We start from the raw sequence: 20,317 nt of genomic DNA on the forward strand, positions 1-20,317 counted from the left end.
GCACCATTGGTTTCCTGAGTGTGACACATCTTGCCTGATTACACTGCATGTCCAAGGAAGTAAGAGTGTGATGCGGAAGGCTCCTGTCTGGTGACCTTTATTTTGGCAGAAAGCTAATAGACATTCCGCTCTGCGGAGAAGATGCTCTCCCAGGGAATTTGCACACTAATAGAGACTTTGTCTCCATCATTGTGTTTAATTGAAAGAAGAGTTACATCAAATTTTTACCTAATAATTTCTAACACATTCTTACATAATTAAAGGAAAGTGATGCGAGTCAATCTTCAGTGATTTGCAAGTAGAGCTGTTCCCCTCCCCAACTCCCTCTTGGGCTTGGAGTTGTGGGTAATTGCATGCTTGTAAGCAGAAAGGGGACATAAGGGGTTGTTGGGGGTGGGTGGTGAGGGCTTACACTTTATGCCAGGTGGAGGGAGGGGTGCAGGGAAGTCTCCCTGGGCTGGTCCTGAACTTGCTAGAACACAGCCGTCAGTGGACAGAGTTGGTTGAATGGCCAAGACATCTGAAGCCTCTCCTGGCACCTTCTCCTCCACCCATCATTACCTCGTGCAGATTTTCCCCACAGCACTCCGTATGTGGAGAGAACAAGATGAAGGACATAAAATACCAGGAGGAAGATGCCTCCTGTGTTAGTCTATTCTTGCATTGTTATAAAGAAATACCCAACACTGCGTAATTTATAAGAAAAGAGGTTTAATAGGCTCATGGTCCTGCAGTCTGCACAGGAAGCATGACAGCACCCATCAAGGGGCCTCAGGGAGCTTGCAGTCATGGCAGAAGGCAAAGGGGAGAGAGGCATTTCACACAGTGGGAGCCAGAGGAAGAGAGAGGGGTTGGGGGTGTTACACGCTTTTAAACAACCAGATCGACTAGGTGCATTGGATTACACCTATAATCCCAGCACTTTGGGAGGCCGAGGCAGGCAGATCATGAAGTCTAGAATTCGAGACCAGCATGGCCAATATGGTGAAACCCCGTCTCTACTAAAAAAATATACAAAAGTTAGCCAAGCTTGGTGGAGCATGCCTGTAGGCCCAGCTACTCGGGAGGCTGAGGCAAGAGAATCGGCCTGAACCCGGGAGGCAGAGGCTGCAGTGGGCCAAGATCACGCCACTGCACTCCAGCCTGGGTGATAGAGTGAGACTTCATCTCAAAAATAAAATAAAAGAAAATCAACCAGATCTTGGGTTAACTTACTGTGCAGTACCAAGTGGGGGTGGTGCTAAACCATTCATGAGAAACTGCCCCCATGAGCCACTCACCGCCCACCAGGCCCCAGCTCCAACACTGAGTATTACAATTCTACATGAGATTTGGGTTGGGAGGCAGATCCAAACCATATCACCTTCCATCAAGGAGTAGGAGGGGATAGCAAGAGAACTAGAGTCACCCAATGCAGTGCCCATCTCTAAGTTGGAGCTCAAATGCACCCAGGGGGAGGTATCAGGCTGACTCAGAATTTAGTATTTTTGAATTGGAATACCTGCGGGCAAGTGTGTTTTCCAGTTTTCCATAGGAGACACCAGTTGGGAAAGGCCTTCTCCAACAGCCTGATTCACACGCCTATGGGACCACTTTGGCTCTTTGGCCCGAACAAGTCCTTTGTCTGAACAGAATTCCATCCTTCATACCAAGTGAGACCTGGGAGGGACCACAGACCCTGAACAACACCAGGTGTATGTTCATGGTCTTCCTAAGGAAAGGATGACAAACATCACCCCTTTCTTGACCTGTTATAACCACTTCTAGTCAGCATCTCTTCGTTCTAGTGTCTTCCTCAAGACATATCACTGCAAGTTAATTTTCCTAAAGTCAGCTCTGAGCACATTCCCCTCCCTGTGTCCCAAACTAATGTGCCCCAAACCCTTCCAAGATGCACCATTGCCTATAGAATAAGAGCCAGATCCCTCTACCTGACATTTAGGGTTCTTCACTCCTGATCCTCAAACATCTTTCCAAGCTTAACACTCATCCATCTCCCACCAGAACTCTAGCCCCTCTCAGCTTCTGTGCCCACAGAAAGTGCAGAAAGCAGTCAGTAACTCCTTTTCTCTACTCTGAGACTTTGGGAAACACGGGTGGGAATCTATAAGATCCCTCGGCACTTTTACACTCTTACCAAGTGTGTGAAAACCACTCCAAGAGTCTGCAAGAGCCCTGAGGAAAGTTCACAGGTCCAAGTGCCCATTTGCAACCAACCAGCATCCCCTTTCTGCAATTGCAACACCCTGTACTTTACCCAGAGACACTGAGGCACTCTGTTCTTTCTTCCCTGAATGCTGAGACTGACTCAGGGCCCACCCTCTAAGGCGGGAATGGTTCTCAGCCCTGATTGTGCACCCTAGAACAATCATAGCAGAATTCCTGGGGGTGGGACTCATGCATCGCATCAGTAGTTTTAATGCTCCCCAGGTGAGCCCGTGTGCAGTACAGATTGTGAACAACTGGTCAGAGTTCACGGTTCTCGGCCAGAGCCCTTGGCGTGTGCCAGGGAGCCTTTAAAACACATGAATATCCATCCTCTCTCCAAACTAATAAAATTGGAATATCCCAGTGTGGCTCTTGGCCATGAATTTTTTTTTTTTTTTTTTTTTTTTTTTTTTTTGAGACGGAGTCTCGCTCTGTGGCCCAGGCTGGAGTGCAGTGGCCGGATCTCAGCTCACTGCAAGCTCCTCCTCCCGGGTTCACGCCATTCTCCTGCCTCAGCCTCCCGAATATTTTTTTAAAAGCTCCCCAGGTAGGTCTAACCACTGATCTATAGCAGTGTTCAGGAGGTGCTTTAAAGTGGGACTCCAGGAGGACAAGGGACATTTTAGTAGAAGGTGACCTATCACGTACAGTGGCAAGTAGACAACACAGTTCACGGTCCCAAGGAGTTAACACCAGGTGGAACAGTCCCTGGGCCCAGTGCAGAAGAGATTAGTGAACAGTTCTACCTCCCCTCCCCTAAAGAAGCAGAGAGCCAACCTCTCCTCCGCTAATCATATTGGCACTTTTGTTACAGTTTGCAGATGCCCAGAGCTACAATCGAACCTCCTCAGCTGTGTGATTTGGGGGGCCTGGTGGACACTCCTGGCAGGTGGCAATATTCTGCAGCTAGTCATTTGTGCCTCTCTTTGCTTCTCTTGTGTGCAAGCTGCTGCATCTCTTTCTGTGCCTGCCAGAACATTCTCCTCTTCGTTGCATGCAGGGTATATACAGGGGCAGGATATTGAAGCAAGTGTGGAAGATGGGTCAAGCTGCCCTGGCTTTTAACTGGAATATCAACGCCTCCCTTGAATCCAAGAGGAAATGCTCCCAGGTCTGTCCCCACACTGGACAGCATCATGGTTTCCGTGGTTACCTACTTAATATTTCACTGTCGGTTTAACCATTTAGTCATTGTGCACTCACGGCGGGTGGGGAGGGTCTGGGTAAGCCAGGGCACTATCTCACAATCAAGATTTGAAGTTTATCATCGGCAAATACCAGCGCAGGTCCTGGCTGCTCTAATTTAGTCTGCAGTTTCTCATTAAGCATTTTACAGTTCTCAAACTTTAATAACTTTTGTTCTAGGTAAGATAAAAACAATCTCCCTGGTAATGAGCAAAGAATTTCCTTCTCACAGATGATATTAGACTTGGATTGTGTTTTCCAAAGTACACAATTTTCCTTCGCTAGTATGGTAGCCATTTTCCCCCGCAGGATTGAAATGATAATGTATCCAGCCATGTAATGCCATTACCCTCAAATTTAATAGATTTGCTTTTAAATGCCACTTAGATATTGTTTCTATCCTACCTATAACCCGAGTTATTAAAATTTAACAGTAAAAAAGACTTTATGAAGACTCGGAGTGCAGTATAACAGATAAACAAGTTCAGCATCTGGCCTAACAAGAGAGGAACATAAATGAGAGTTTAGAGACCACTTTGGAAGCCAAGTGTCCCTACAGGAACTTGGGCCCAGTGATTTTTTAACTTCCACAGACCCACAAGTAACTGGAAAAACCATTATTTTTGCCTACAACTAGTTACAAAAGAGACGGGATTACTTCATTGATACATAGTTTATCTTTCCTGGGACACCTCTCCGAATGAACGTGCTAGTTACTCGATATAGAACAAGTACCCAAGCAAGTTCTAACTTTTGTTCCTGGAGAAACCCGAGGAAACAGGTGTTTTAGGTGTTTTAGGCTCGGTGTTCAGACCACTCAGTTTCTGTAGGCCCTGTTGATGCTTTGGAGAGACATGTCCTTGTGCTTATTTTTTCTGATCTAGTAGTAGACAGCACTGTAAACAGAAAGAGATACTCTTGCTTATAGCTGTGTGCGCGCGCGCGTGTGTGTGTGTGTGTGTGAACCTGAGCTACTGTGTGACACCAATGGCCCAGGGATGTTTCCTGTTGATACTGGCACGTCAGGGCCCCCATGTCTGACGGCAGGTCTTTTCCCAGTTGCCCTGAAGCCATGTAGCAAGTTAACAAGCCCTCACCCCAGTGTGTCCAGAGATACCTGCCAATCATTCTGTTCCCAGGAGAGATCTAATGGAAAACATAGGTGCCCAATGGCAGGGGACACCAACACTGGCTCCTTAACATCATCACCTGCTCTTTGCTGTAAATAGGGACAGACAAGATCCACAAAACCAAAGACAAAAACCAAGGCATGTTACACTCTAGCTTCTGCTGTGCCATGTGGACCTGAAGGGTGGCTCCCTATCCAATACTGGCAGCTGGGGCACAGGAAACCAGCAGTTCTGGAGGCTTTGGGGTCTGGAATAAGAGACCAGCTTCTCTGATGGGTTTCTGCAGCATTCTGGTGGCAGTGAGTTTCCAGCACATCCAGCGTTCAGATTGTTGGCTATGGTGTTCAGTATCCACGGGTCCATCTGTCAGCAGACCCAGCACGGAGCTTCAGTCACAGGCAAGCCCCAGCAGGAAGTCTCAGCCTGGCTGGGGAGCAGGGCCCCTGGGAGCAAGCAAGGGGTTTGGGCCAAATTTCTCCACATGTAGGCATAAACGTGACCTTATTTCCATGAGTAGCCCAGCATTCCGCTTATCCCTGGCTTGCATGGATTTGGGCGAAGCCATTTGATTGTAAACCTCTTGGGAACACTGGTTGGCGTTATTGGCAATTTATAAGAAAGGTCCAGCAGAATGATGACAACAATGGTTAGTGGCTTGTTCAGCAAAGCAATAGCTGCATGATCTAAGCCTACAGCTTCCAACAGAAAGAAACTCCACTCCCAGGTAACCTTGCCCCTCTCATTGTGAGCATTTAGTACTGCTGAGAACCTTCACACTTCAATGTGGTTAGTTTAACATTTCTGGTTCACCACAGGCCCACTCACGTTTTCCCAGCATGACTTCCCAATGGAGAATAACCCAGCTTTTTAAATTATTATTATTATTTTATTTTTTTTAAGATAGGGTCTTGCTCTGTTGTTCAGGCTGGAGTGCAGTGGTGCGATTTTGGCTCACTGCAACCTCTGCCTCCTAGGCTCAAGTGGTCCTCCTACCTCGGCCTCCTGGGTAGGTGGGATTCCAGGGGTGCACCACCATGCCTGGCTAACTTTTGTATGTTTTTGTAGAAATGGTGCTTTACCATATTGCCCATGTTGGTCTGGAACTCCTGAGCTCAAGCTATCCTCCCACCTTGGCCTTCCAAAGTGCTGAGATTACAAGCACAAGCCACCACATGAGGCCAGAACCCAGCTTTTGTAATCTTCCTGAGCTAACATCTTCATTGCCATGGTGAATAACCGACTCTCCCCATGCAGGCTGGGGCAAGTGTGTCTCCAACAAGGTCAAGCCCGTTGAGCATCTGAGGTTGGGAAATGGCAAACGAAGAGTAAATTGTGATCCCAAGGACAGCCCTGTTGGATCTGCTTGCTGGAGCTGAGCGTGCTTCTGTTTAGAGATCTAAATGGCACGGCCTTGCCTTGTGTCTTGCTGCATAATAAATTGTAGCCTTCACATTAACCGGTCAGGCTTCAGTGATAACCAAAGTGCAGCCTGCCGGTGGGGCCCTGATCAATAAGACTTTCTATTTATAGGATTGTTACAAATGGAAGTTTTATTTAAATGAGACGGTGCTGAGGAGTACACAGAAGATCGATCGGATAAAATACAGTAAAAGAGTTTAATTTGGGTTTAATACGCAGCTCACACACACACACAGGCTGACACACGAATTCACAACCACACCAACGGGAAAGGTTAGTGCCCTGCCAACACCCCTACAATAATCAAACCATGACAGTGCACTGGGCAGAGGCAGGACGTTAGCGAAGTGAAATATGAAATTGAAAGAAGGCAGGAGGAGGCACAGTGGAAAGTTGATCTAGGATCTGAAGGAAGCTGGGCTTTCAGCCTCCCTTGCAGACTATCTTGCTGTGTGGCCTTGGAGAAGCCCCTCTCTTCTCTGGAGTTCCATGGATCGGTCTAGAAATGAGCCCACTCAGCTCTGACACTCCATGATTCCCTGGAAGAGACACTATTGTAAAGGAGCAATGACAAAAGAAGAAAGAAACTTGCTGTCTCGCCACCTCTAATCTATTGCTGTTACCCAGACAGCCAGGGTTTGAGGTTTTGAACACAGGGAGACTGGGTTTTAAACACCAGCTCCATCAGGACCGCACAACCTTGAGTAAGCAGGGTGAGAAGGTAACGTTTAGAAACTCAAAGCGTGGGGCTTCTTTCAGCCTTCCCAACCAGAGCGCAGGGCTCCCTCCCCTTCTTCCCGGGCTCTTGTTATCATCTGGTGGTGAGGATGGTGAATGGTGCCTCTGCTCGCAGAGCACCTGTGAATGTGAAAGGAAGTTAGGCTTGCAGAGTGCCTGGTCGTGGCTGGCACAGAGATGAATTCATGGCCCTGGGGCTTGGCTGTGCTCTCCAGAAGTGGGTAACAAGGGGTACCCGCGGCAACAAGAAAGCTCAGGTTGTCCAGCTGACAAGGTCTGATCCCAGACACCACCAGTGTCAGCCTGGCAACTCCCATGCCCATCTGAGCAGGAAAAGTGGCAGCAGCCAGGCATGGAAAGAAGGCTGACCCCAGGCACGCAGGTGAGGTGTTGCATTGCCAATTGTCACCTGGACTGAAGGACAGATCTGGCAGCAGCCACAGCTGCATTGCCCACAACGTGTCCGGTAGCTTCCTCTGCTGTTTTTCTCAGTTCACGTGCACTCTGCAGTGGCAAGGGAATGTTGTGTTTTATTGCTGTATTTTATCAACACACAATTATTTCAGGACTTAGATTTCTCTCCAAAAAATGGATTAATGTTTGATGACCACGTGAGGCCATTGTGACCCAGGCTGGGAAGATGCTTGTGCAATGCAACCTGGTGAAAGTCCCTTCCTCCAGGGCAGGGTTTTTAGTTTTTTATCTGGGGTAGGAGACGATGAGACACTTGGATCCCTCTTCAGGATGAATTTATTTGCTACAGTCTTGGGAAATGAAGTTTATCTTTTTAATACCATAGACAGACTTCATCATGCATATTAGAAGTTCAGCAGGTATTAGGTAATTTAGACCATAAATTCTCCTCAAAGTGACCCATCATCTCGGTATTTATATTTTTCCTCTGAAAAGATGGGAGGCATAAAAGCAAGCTTTGTAGTTTTATATCTGTCAGCTTGTCACATAAATATCTCAGTAACTACTGATCTTATCATCATAAAATTTCCATTTGTATAGTTAGACATGTCATGTTGGCCAGTTACACAAAAAGTTAAGCACACGCAACATTCAATCCCATTTGGGGCCAGCTCTCATCTTGATGTCTCTCTGTGTAGTCCAAGGAGAGGCCTAGAGTGGACTAGGCTGGAAACAAGCTCCATCCAACAGCAGAGGAATGACTGAGCAGAAAAAGCCCCATGAGGCTTCCGCTCCCCTCTCCTGCGGGTGTTCACGCCATAGTGCTGATGGCGTGAAGTCCCCTAGAATGAAGGATGCCTGGATGCCTTCTCTAAGGGCAGCAGTGAGGAAGGCTGGCAAACATAATTCAGGTCCTTTGTGACCTTGATGGCAGATCAGGATTTAAGCCCATTTCCAGGTCCACAATGTTAGCAGGGTTGGGTGGGAAAAAGATGAGATGAACTGTTTTTGTTGTTTTGGAGACAGGTCCTTGTTCTGTCTCTGAGGCTGGAGTGCAGTGACTTGATCATAGCTCACTGCAGCCTTGACCTCCTGGGCTCCAGTGATCCTCCCACCTCAGCCTTCTGAGTAGCTGCACACGCTCACATTACCATGCCTGGCTAATTAATTATTTTTTTTTGTAGAAACAGGGTCTCACTATCTTACCCAGGTTGGTCTCAAACTCCTGGCCTCTATGAGGCCGTAAAGGTGTAAGGATGACAAAATGGACTTTGGGGACTTGGGGGAAAGAGAGGAAAGGGGGCAAGGGATAAAAGGCAACAAATATGGTGCAGCGTATACTGCTTAGGTGATGGGTGTACCAGAATCTCACAAATCACCATTAAAGAATTTACTCATGTAACCAAATACCACCTGTACCCCAGTAACTTATGGAAAAATAAAGTAAAATAAATAAGGCTGGGCACATTGGCTCATGCCTGTAATCCCAGCACTTTGGGATGCCAAGGCGGGTGGATTATGAGGTCAGGAGATCAAAAGCATCCTGGCCAACATGGTGAAACCCCGTCTCTACTAAAAATACAAAACTTAGCTGGGTGTGGCAGCACACACCTGTAATCCCAGCTACTTGGGAGGCTGAGGCAGGAGAACTGCTTGAACCCGGGAGCCAGAGGTTGCAGTGAGCCACTGCACTCCAGCCTGAGTGACAGAGTGAGACTCTGTCTAAATAAATAAATAAATAAATAAATAAATAAATAAATAAAACATATATTGACAGATTGACTATCTAAAATGCACAAGGGACACTTAGGTATTGTCAGGGATCATAAGGACGAGACCAGGTCCCCAGTCTTAAAGAATGTATTGCCAAATAAAGCAAAATAAGGTACATTCATTAAAAAAGCCTTCATCTCCAGGGCAGAGGAGAGCTCACATACTAATTAATGCGTGTGAAAGCATTTCACACACACAGTGTGCGGTATGTGTGTTTCAGCCTACATTGCAGCCTGATGCCATTGCTAAATAAGCTCCACCCTGTTGGGGACACATAGAGCTGCAGACTCCAGAAGGCCAACCTCGCCCTTGGTGACATGGGAGTGGAGGGAGCAGTGAAAGCTGAAGTCTGCCAGGGCATGCACTAAACTACACTGTGGTGGGAACAGGATTGCAGTTGGGGCATTGGTCTTGGGTCCATTTAAAACAAACTTCTTTAAAGGTGACTTTGACTGAAATGGGCTCAGCGGAGGACACTGCATTCTGAGAGAGGGCAGGTGAGACTCAGCGGTCGGGATAAGGCAGAGCTGACTGAGGATGGGGCTGTGTGACGGAAAAGAAAACAGGAACTGGAGTGGCCTGAGTATATGATTCTGTGAGTTTTTGTTGTTTCTTATTTTTTATTATAATTATTATTATTAATTTATTTATTGAGATGGAGTTTCGCTCTCGTTGCCAAGGCTGCAGTGCAATGGCGTGATCTTGGCTCACTGCAACCTTTGCCTCCCAGGTTCAAGTGATTCTCCTGCCTCAGTCTCCCAAGTAGCTTGGATCACAGGTGTGCACCACCACGGTGAGCTAAAGTTTTTTGTATTTTTATTAGAGACCGGGTTTCACCATGTTGCTCAGCCTGGTCTCGATCTACTGACCTCAAGTGATCCACCCATCTCCACCTCCCAAAGTGCTTGTTTCTTGGTCTTTAAAAGTCACCCTTTTGTGGCTTTTTATTTAAGGCAAAAATTATTATCCTTTGATTCTAACCTACAAAATGATTAATAATAGCTATCAAACATTCAGCCTTTACAACATGTTAAGGGACAGGGTGCAGTGGGCCTTATTAGCCTTCACAACAACTCCCTGAGCCCAACCCCACAGGCCCCACTTACAGATGGGGCACAGAGACAGGGAGCAGTGGGCAGACCTGAGATGCGCAGTGGAACCACCTGACACTTTTCCCTGATCTGCGCGGTGGCTGGTGCCACCCACAGCTCTCCGCAGTGTGCCTCCTGTCTGCCCTGACTGCAGCAAGCTTTGGGGAGGCCATATGTGCTCAGAGGGGATGCGAGATGGCAACACACATGAAGCCAGCATGGGAATGTCTGAATTTCAGGGAAAAACTGCTTTTCAGAAAACAGCTCTTATTCTTTCATCAGACAACATTCCTTTGCCTGCGGAGCCCAGAACATCCTCCTCCACCTGAAACCATCCCTCCCTTGAGGATGCAGCCTGAGTTTCACTCTTGCGGGACACGCTGTGCCTGACATCCTCTGCCTCTGGCTGGAGGCAGCATCTCGTCTCCTCCCTGATAATGTTCCCACGTTGCATGCAATGACAGTCATTCTTAGAGGCCTGCACTGCCCGGGGGGGTGTGTTGTTTGCCATTCAACGTCCTTGAGACATGACCTAGGCTCTCCTAGGTGAACCTGAGGGACAATAACAGGCAGAGATTTGTGGAAGAGACAGCTCTGGACAGACCAAGAGCGTTCGTGCCAGGTGTGGAACTCACTTTTGCTTCTCCAATGCACCCCAGGAGCCAATCAAAAACAGTGGACTAGAAAGCTCAAGGCCAGCTGCGATACCTAGACCCTTTGGTCGATTATGGACCCATCACCCATGAGTAAAAGAAAAGAGAAGCAAAATCAGGATGAGAAAATCAGGACTTCTCAGGTGCAGTCAGAGGAGGAGATCCAATTCTTACAGGAAGTCAACAGAGAATCCCCAAAGGCTACCCCAGCTCCACAGCTCATCTCCCCATCAGAGCATGACAGCAGGAAGCCCTCCCACTTGGTTCCTCTCACAGACATGAGGAAGTTGCATAGAAGGCCCTTTCGAGGTGGTTTGGGACTGATTAGGAGAGAAGTGTGGTTCACCATTCGACTTGGTTCTTTTTCTGAGTGATGCATAGCATTTTAATTCTCAAGCTAATCTTTGATTAACATCCAGGAAATCTGGACCTTTTAATTAAAAGAAAGGGAAGGTTTTAAAAGAAAAGAGGTCAATGGGCCTTTCTGAAAGGTGGTCCCAGTGAAGCTAAAGGCTTGCTTTGGAATTTTCAGGTTCCTCGGTGTTAATAGAATTTAGATCACATTGAGAATTTAGATCGCGGGAACAGAAAGCGCTGTCCTTTTTCACTGACCCAATTTGAGAAGTAAAAATTGATCAGCAGACCAGCTGGGCATGCAGACATAGACCACAGCATTTGCATGGACTGTTAAGAGTGTTATTCACAGCTTCTGGCAGAGGAGCTGGGTGCTTCCCTGCATCCAAGACGGCGTGCTTGCAATGAAGGAACCCCTGCCTTCATCACCTGTGCGTGAGAGAGACCTGTTACAGCCTCCGGGGGCGGGGTGAAGCCAGGTAGGAAAATGCATCAGGGCGGAGGGGGGGTTGTAAGAACATCTGTCAACTCTGCTGCTTAGTAGCACTGTTCCCTGCATCTGTGGAGGGAGGGAGGTCGTGATATGGAAACAGGAATTCCAGGGCCTCTTAACCGTATTCATATTCTGTGTTTCCTCCTTCCATTGCCAATGAACTACAAAACAAAATGTGTGTTACTAAAATTTTAAAAATTAAGATGTAATTAACATAGGATGCATGCACAGCTCTTAGGTGTGTAGTTTCATGTATAATATCCATGCAAACATCAGCCTGATCAAGCTCTATGACTTTTCCATGACCCCAGCATGTTCCCTCATGCCTCTTTTTGGGGAGACTCTCTTGAGAAGAAAGTGTGCTCTGTTCTGATTTCTCTCACCACAGCTTAGCCTTCCCTGCTCTGCAACTCCATATGCATTAGATCCTACAGTGTAGACTCTTTGGAAGCTGGCTTATATGGCTCAACCCATTGTTTTGAGACTCATACATGGTATTGTGTGTATTCATGGCTTATTTTTTTTATCACTGAGTAATGGACATTCTCCAGTTAGACCACAGCTGTTTAATCCATTTACGTTTTGATGGGCATGGGAAAAGAAAATTGAGAAGACTCTAGAAAGGGGGAGAATAAAAACATATTTTGAGTCAGAATTAATACATTCATTCCATGGATGTTTGTGAAATGCCAGTGCTCTGCTAGAGCTTGTGCTCGGCACTGTGAGTGCAGCTGTGAAGGGAACAGTCAGGCACCGGGGCTCATGCATTTGGACCTAGGAGGAGATGCAGATTATGAACAAGTAAACAGATACATGGCCAACATGATTTTAGATTGTGATAAATTCTCTGAAGCCAATTCTCTTATGAAAAATAAACCAAAGATTACATTTTTAGGACAGATATTTTGGTAGAGTAGATTTTTAAAAAAACAAAATTGCTATTAAGATCACGAATATGATAAAAATTTGCGTCAATTTGTGATTTTTCTGCCTTAAACATCCTTATTAATCAGTGAGTCCAGGGTAAAGTGTGAAATCCGCATCTCACATTGACTCTTTCTTCCTTGCAGTGTGTTTTTCTAAGTCTCTTTCCTCTTAGCCTATTACCTCTTGGTATTACAGATACATTTGTAGTTGTTCAATGGAGATTTCATAAAAAATAAAAATCCTGGCTCAAGGAAAGAAAACTAAGAAACATGTGCTGTGGGATTTGAATTATTTTTTGCTAAAACAACCACCACCCTCTCTCTATGCAAGATTCTTGACACAAATATTTTCAAAGGAAGCGATTTCCCTCCTTTCACCATGGGCTGTCTCTATACAACCGGCATTGTTCAGAAAGAGGAAGAAGGAGGCGCAGGGAAATACTTTAGCATTCTATAATAAAGTAGTTCATGGTACAATTAAAATGATGTAGTATAACAGTAACATGATATGCTGAATTTAAATAACTAAAGCTGATTAAGGAGGACGTCAGAATTAAATGCTTGATGGAATTGACATAACAGATCCAAGATGGCCTCTCCATGTTTCAGTGGAGAGATGGTGCCAACCATTGATATTTTCCAGGCAAATTTGTTGATAGATAAAACATTTTTATAGACTTTCCATTATTCCTTGTAGCCATCAGCTTTTAATTTTCTCTTTCTAGTTAATATACTTGTGTATAATTTAAACAGAAAACTGTTCTGTTTCATCATAAAAGATTTGCCTGTTACTTTGGGTGTGTAAATCAAGCGGACAGCACAACATTCTTGAACTTGTTTTTTAAGGCATTTGTTGACAACAACAGAAAGGAAGATCACAGACACCGCCAATAAGCGTGGACATCAATTATTTTTTAATTGTATAGGAGTACAGTACACTAATTAAAACTAGTATATCTTGCAATGCCAAAGGCAAAATTAATTATTAATTTTTATTAATATTCAGAAGTAGCACAAGGAATGCATTAATAAAGATTTGGTGGTTGTGACTGAGATCTTGTTTAGCTTATATTATAGAAAAAAAAAAAGGTTTTCTGGCTCGATCTGAATAAAAAGAAGCTGGCACTGAAGGGATGATCTTTATTGAAATGGAATATGCTCACCAGAGTGGATATTTAGTGACAGAAGATGAGATGTGGAAGGAGATTATGTGAAAACCCCAAATGCTTGTCTATAATGGTTTGACTTGACAACTCTACAATCACCTGCAAAATTATTGTTGTTGCCTTCGATACTTTTGGTTATTAAATTGAGTATTTTAGTTAAGCCATCTTGAGTTGACATTTAATAATTCATTTAGGAGCTGTGCACAGAATATTATCCAGCTCACCAAATCCAAGATGAACAAAATTAGTTTTGTGCACTAAAAAGATATTGACACGACTCTCTCCTCCTCCCCTCCCTCTCCTCCCCTTCTTCTTGTCTCCTGTTCTCCTCCTCTTCTCCCTCTCCCTTCCCGGCCTCTCCTCCTCTCACAGTTAGAAGCAAGTCTATAAGGTTTTCTTGTCCTACAGGGCAAAAATGGAAGCACATTTATAGTTTTTAGGCTAGGGTCTTTAAGCCCATCTAGGCGCAGTCCTAAAACCATGTAGGACATAGATAGGTCATTAATCTGTGCTTGCTTTTCTGCAACTGACGGCCTCTCATTTTTAGCAGCCTCTGATTTGAGATCTTTCGTGTCCACTTCCTTGAGAAACAATTCTGCCTTTGTAAAGTCTGTACCAGTAAAATCCTTCAATGAAACCCAAAATGTCGAGACAGCCAGTGAGAGGGCTGCCTGTGGACATGTCGGCTGGTCAGCCGCAAGCTCTGATATCCCGGAACACACGTCCATTCACCCGGGTGGGCGGCAGTAGAGCCGTCAGACCCACATCCTCCTTTGTCTACCATGTGGGGAATGCTATGCCTCACACAGCTCAATCCTGCATGTTCGCGAATCTTCAGGGGTGAAAAGGAGAGGAACAGAGCATTCACAGCTACAATGAAGCTACAAGCAGTTGTAGGCAAAACTGTATGGTACAGCATATGCACAGTGCATGCCTTCCCTTCACACCTCGGAAGGCAGCAGGACTCCCCGGCAAGCGCAAGCTGTCACCATTCCCTTGGGAAGGCAGCTCTCTGAAGAATACTTCTTCCACCTGATGGTCTACCTTCCAGAATGCAGCTCCTGGGAAACAGCATCAGGCCAGTCTGGGAAGGCATGTGTTTCCTCGGATGTGTTGGAACATTTCCTCTGAAAAATAGGAAGAAAAGTGGATCTGATGTCATACTAGCAACCTCTCTGATGGGACTCACATGCCTGAGGGTAAAGGTGGTCATGCAGTCAGAATCAGCGTTGACTCCAGATAAATGCATGGCCATGTTGGGTCATTTCTTCCCGTCCGAGTTTAGAGGGGGGTGAAGGAGGCTGGCTTCATCACACCATAGTGTGTGATGCACCAGCTGCCTGCAGGTGATGTTGAAGACAGCCAGGTGATCTCTGACTCCTAGGACTTTAAATGCTTAGCAGCTCATATCAAGAGAGGTTACTGTCTTACCTTGTTTTTTTTTTTTTTTTTAATTATTCCTCCAAAATCACAGAGATAAATACTGCAATGTAAGGCAGCCATTAGTGAGACATTATGATGAGCTGGTTTACAAAAAGGAGATTTCATTCATTCATTCAAACAACAAATACTTTTTGAGCACCTACACTATTCTGGGACTTTTACTAGGCCTGGGGGATTCCAAAATAAATACAAAAGGTAAGTGTATGAGTTAGTTGTTGCTGCATAACAGACAGCCCCAAAACTTGTGGACTTAAGCAGCAATCCTGCATTACCACCTGGGTGTCTATGAGTTGGCTAGGACTCGGATGATCTAGAATGGTATTGACTAAGCAGCTCCGCATCTGGGATTGCTAGGGTGTCTACCATGTCTCTTTCCACCTGTCTCTCACACTTTTTGGACCAGAGAGGTAACTGGGGCATGTTCTCTGCATGGTGATATCAGAGGCACAAGAGGGTCTACTGAAACCCAAGGGCTTCTAAATGCCTCATCCAAAATTGGCACCCTCCTGTCTCCATCTACATTCCATTGGCTAAAAGTAAATCACATAGCCAACCTCAGAGCCCAGAGTCAGGGAAGCATATGCCACCTGCGATGAGGCCGCAGCAAGGGTGTGGATGCAAGAAGGTGTGATGGAGGTCAACAGTGACACCTACAGTGGGAAGATATCATTTCCTATTCTTCATGCTGCTGATGGGCACAGGAATGGTGTTTTGGTCCATTAAGGCTGCTTTAACCAAATACTATAGACTGAGTGGCCCACAAATGACAGGCATTTATTTCTCACAGTTCTGGAGGCTGGGAAGTCCAAGACCAAGGTGCTGGCAGATTCAGTGTCTGGCGAATCAGTTTTCTGGTTCATAGATGGTGACTGCTTGTTGTGTTCTCACATGGTGGAAAAGAAAAGAGATCTCTCTTGGGCCTCTTTTATAAAACTACTAATCCTATGCATGAGGGCTCCATCTCCATGACTTAATCACCTTCCAAAGACTCCACCTCCTAAGGCCAACACCTTGGGGGTGAATTTCCTTATAGGAATTTGGGGAAAACACAAACATTCAGATAGTAGCAAATGATGACTTCTGTCCTGAAAGTATTGGGGGAAAAATTCCCACTCCATTTCCTCTTTCCTGAAGGACAGCTGCTGGGAAGGGTGAAAAGAGTCTGATGTCTATGTGTGTCTTAAGCTATGAAAGATTTGCTATTCCCTGTGGTCTTCCTCAATTTTTCCTTTAGGGACCACAGGGGAAAGATGCTCTTGGCTTCTGCTTCCATATGGCAGATATCCCTCCCCACAGCAAGTCTATGGTCCGGTTCTGTCTCTGCCCCCAGAAACAATGGGCACACAGCTGCCTGGACTCAGTGGCTGGAGACTAGGCAGAGGAAGACAGGGAGCCTTGGGCTCTCTGCAGATCCAATCTAGCTCTGCAAACCACCATGCTGATATTTTCATCCATCCTTGACCCTAGGGTCTACTTCTCATTTGTTTGAGAACTCAGAGAAGACCTCTGATTAGCATCCTAGAAATTCCCAAGAGAAGACCTCTGATTAGCATCCTAGAAATTCCCAAAGTGTCACACAGATTCTGTCCTTGCAGAGCTCCCAGGGTAATACAGGGCTTGCCTGGTGATGACACAGGGCCAGGGCCTTGACATCCCTACACACAGAGGCATCCCCCTTACTGAGGTTCACAGGATGTAGCATCTCCCTCCTCTCTGCACCTCAAATATTCCCCAATTAGTGTCCCCGTTGACCTAGTGGAGTGGATCTTCAGCTTCATATCATAATGTGGAAGACAGGTGGTGCTTACATGAGAAAGAGAACAGCAGAGAATTAACACATGATGCAAGCAACTGGATCAGTGGAGACATCTCAATTTTATAAATCAGGTCCAGGGTTCTTTTTTGTTTTGTTTTGTTTTGTTTTGTTTTTAATCTTCATCTATGTAGTTTGTCCATCCAGGTAGTAATCTAAGACATTGTCCTGCCTCCAGTCCTACTGCTGGTGCCCCAGCTCTTCTCTGCACTAGCTCTCATGCTTTCCGCATCTCTGTCCACTCACTTGCAAGATACAGGTGAAGACAAGACCCCCTCTTCACATGACTGTGAACTTCCATGAGATCCAGTGGATGGGAAGTTCTCAGCACAGCACAGGGCACACCGGAAGGACAGACGGGCCGCGAGTTTCATTATCGAACTAGAGTACACATTCTTTGAGGTAAAGGCTGACAGAGACTCAAGTGGCGTCCTCCCCCAAACAGATGTGGACCCTGTTAATCGTGGTCTTTCATCTTTGCTTACAGTTATGTGACACTGCTTCTCTAAGCAGATTTGGGGAGAGATTTGTTTTCATAAATCATGTTTATATGTTACTGAAGCTTTGTTTACTCATTTAGGAACAAGTTAAGGGCATTGGGGTACATGTCTGTGGGGACAGATGGGTGGGGAAAGGAAGCATTTGGAGGAGTTCTTTGGTACACACAAAAAGGTAGGAACTGACCCAAGAACCTGGCTTCAAAGTCAGATGTCAGGCTATTTCACTGTGGGACAGACTGAGGGCCAGCCTCAAAGCAGGCCTGGGTAACACTTCTTCTCCCAGATCCTAAAATTGTGCAAGTCCATGAAAATCCCATTTTGATTACATCAAGAACTTCTGGCAGAAGTATTTCTGATACCTAACCTTAAACCGGAGGATATTGCATTGGCGGTGGCTGCACTGAAAGCACGAAGCCTCGGAAGTGGGACAGCTGTTGCAAATCAGATGTTGTCTAAGAGAGTTTATTATGCTCCCTCTACACTGCTCACCCTTGGCAAGAGCCACATGAGATCCTTTCACCAATGAGGATGTGTTTCCTCTCTAGGGTTTCCTGAGGCACCTGCAGGGCCAGGAGAGTCCCTGCATATTCAGAATATTCAGAAACTCCTCTGACAAGCAGCTTTGCTTAAGCAGAGAATGTGATGGTGTCCAAGGTGACTTGGATAAACTTTACACTCACAGAGAAGGCTCTGAGCCTTCTTCTGGCCTGTGGGCATTAACCTGAACCACATAACTGTGTATTTTTTTTTAACTGTTATACTTTTCTACTTTAGATATGTACTCACATGCAGAATATAAATCCCTATTTTATTTTTTGTCAAAACCCAGTTTACTTGTTATTTTCTTTTTAAAACGTCCCTGACAACTCCACTGGTCACTTCCATATGAATTTCAACTCTGTTCTCCATTCACACCTCTCTGGCATCACCAGCTTGTGATGGTGGTGATGTTGTCTGACTCCTGGCTAGAGACCCACGAGTACCCTGAGACAGCATGTATGTCTTCTTCTTTATGTATTTTCAGTGCCCAACCGAAGCCACTGGTTCTGAAATAGTTTCAGAGAAGGCAGGGCTGAGCTGAAGGAACACATCCAGCATGGGTCTAATTATTGGAACAAGTAACTGGATTGGATTAACCACTAGCACGTTAACCACCTGATGAGAGTGAGTTGACTAATCTGTCTTATATATAATTGAGAGTAGCTTCAGAATAAGAGGTGAGAAGAGCATCTCTGCTACTCTTGGGGGCATAAGAGAGGCCTTGTTTATTAATTCAACCATAATCATTGGTGATCTACCTTGTGCAAGGCCCTGTCATAGGCACAAGTGATAGGTTTATCACTAGTAATAGTATAATTGTTACAGCAGGTAGCTAATCAGACAGGAACAGGGCAGGAGAGTCCCCTGACCCCCTCTCTCTCTCCCTCACCAATCAGGAATGTCAGGCAACCATCAGGTGATGGTGAGGTAGCTGTTAAGCTATCTCTCTAAAATAATTGGTCACGGCCAATGCCAGGGAAAGGCAGTCTCCCGATACACAGAAACACCTGTAATTGCTGATCAGCAGTTCCCGATGAGATCTCAGGAGCCGGGTAAGCGGGCTCAAGCATGAACACTAAGAGGCAAAATGGTGGAGTTTAACTGGTATAACATTTGGACTGGTAAAAGCAGAATGCCTCATGTGAGCATGCGTACAACTCCAGTAAACGCACCACGCATGCGGCCCCTCCCAAGCGCTAGTGGGCCACTGCGCATGTGCACAGCCCACCCCAAGGGAAGAATCCGGGGAGAAGGTTTTAATAAATTTTCACTCCTTCTCTAAACTTGCCTCAGTCTCTCACTCTGCTCTTCGTTTGGATTCTTTCTTCTGAGGAGACAAGAATTGAGGCTGCTGCAGATCCGTATGGATTCGCCGCCTCTTACATACTTTGGTGCTGTGTGACTGGGGTACGTTCAGCTGGTAACATAACTAGGAAGTGGTGTATAGGCATATGGGTGGAAAAAATATGAATAAAATTCTATCCTCATGGAACTTACATTCTAATGACGAGGAGACAGACAAAAAACCAAACTACCAGACAGGTCAAATACTAAGTGTTGTAAGAAAAATAAAGTAAGGCGGGGTTACAGAGAGAGTCACGGGGACAGAGCATTGCAATATCGAAAGATGGTTAAAGGACCCCATATAGACTGTGACATTCGAGCAAACTACATAAAGGATTGAGGGAACTGACCATGCAGGTAGTGGGGAAGAGCATTTTTCAAGCAGAAGCAATGGCATATGCAAAGGCTACAAAAATATTAAAGAAAGCTTTTTGGGTAGAGGGAAAATGACACCAAATTGAAACAGATCTATAAAAAGGGTAAGTGCCAGGGAAAGGCAGTCTCCCGATGGACAGAAACACCTGAAACTGGTGATCAGCAGCTTCCTGATAAGATCTCAAGAACTGGGATCTTATAAGATTCTTGATAAGATTCTGTCAATTCTTGATAGATCAAGAATTGGGCAAGTGGGCTTAAGCATGCCCACTAAGAAGCAAAATGGCAGAGTTTAACCGGTGTAACTTTCGGACTGGTAAGGGAAGAATGCTTCACGCGAGCATGCGTACAACTCTAGTAAGCATACTGTGCATCAACAACTCCAGTAAACACACTGCCAGAAATGGCTAATAAGTGAGTAATCATAAAACGGGTTTTCAATTTTGTTTTTAGATAGGATAACTTTAGAAAGATATAGATATAGACAGTAGTGTAGTTCAAAGTATCTGCAGAATTAAAATCTCTGGGCACAATAGCACAATGGATGGGAGGATGGGAAGGAGAAGGTGGAAGATGTTATTTTCAGGTTTTTGTGTTAAACCTGAGGTACCATAATAGTATTTCAAAGTAGCCTTTAAAGAAGTAAAGGTACGCATGGCAAGCCACAAGCAATTGCTGAAAAATTGAGCAAAAATATATACCTGATAAGTCTAAGGTAAAAATAAAATGGAATATTAAAAAATCCTCCATTG

The 20,317-nt window shown here is 45.4% G+C and overlaps 1 protein-coding gene across 1 annotated transcript; it reads right to left on the reverse strand.

Annotated features, from left to right (window-relative positions):
- Positions 1 to 13,281: 13,281 nt before the first annotated feature.
- LOC104656162 lies at positions 13,282 to 14,805 on the reverse strand. The gene is given in 4 exon segments (XM_030913277.1): positions 13,282 to 14,070; positions 14,102 to 14,221; positions 14,224 to 14,431; positions 14,744 to 14,805. Coding segments are annotated over 4 exon segments (438 nt in total). The 3' UTR covers positions 13,282 to 14,022.
- Positions 14,806 to 20,317: the final 5,512 nt, after the last annotated feature.

Source organism: Rhinopithecus roxellana, chromosome 12 (assembly GCF_007565055.1).
Source record: "Rhinopithecus roxellana isolate Shanxi Qingling chromosome 12, ASM756505v1, whole genome shotgun sequence".
Taxonomy (NCBI): domain Eukaryota; kingdom Metazoa; phylum Chordata; class Mammalia; order Primates; family Cercopithecidae; genus Rhinopithecus; species Rhinopithecus roxellana.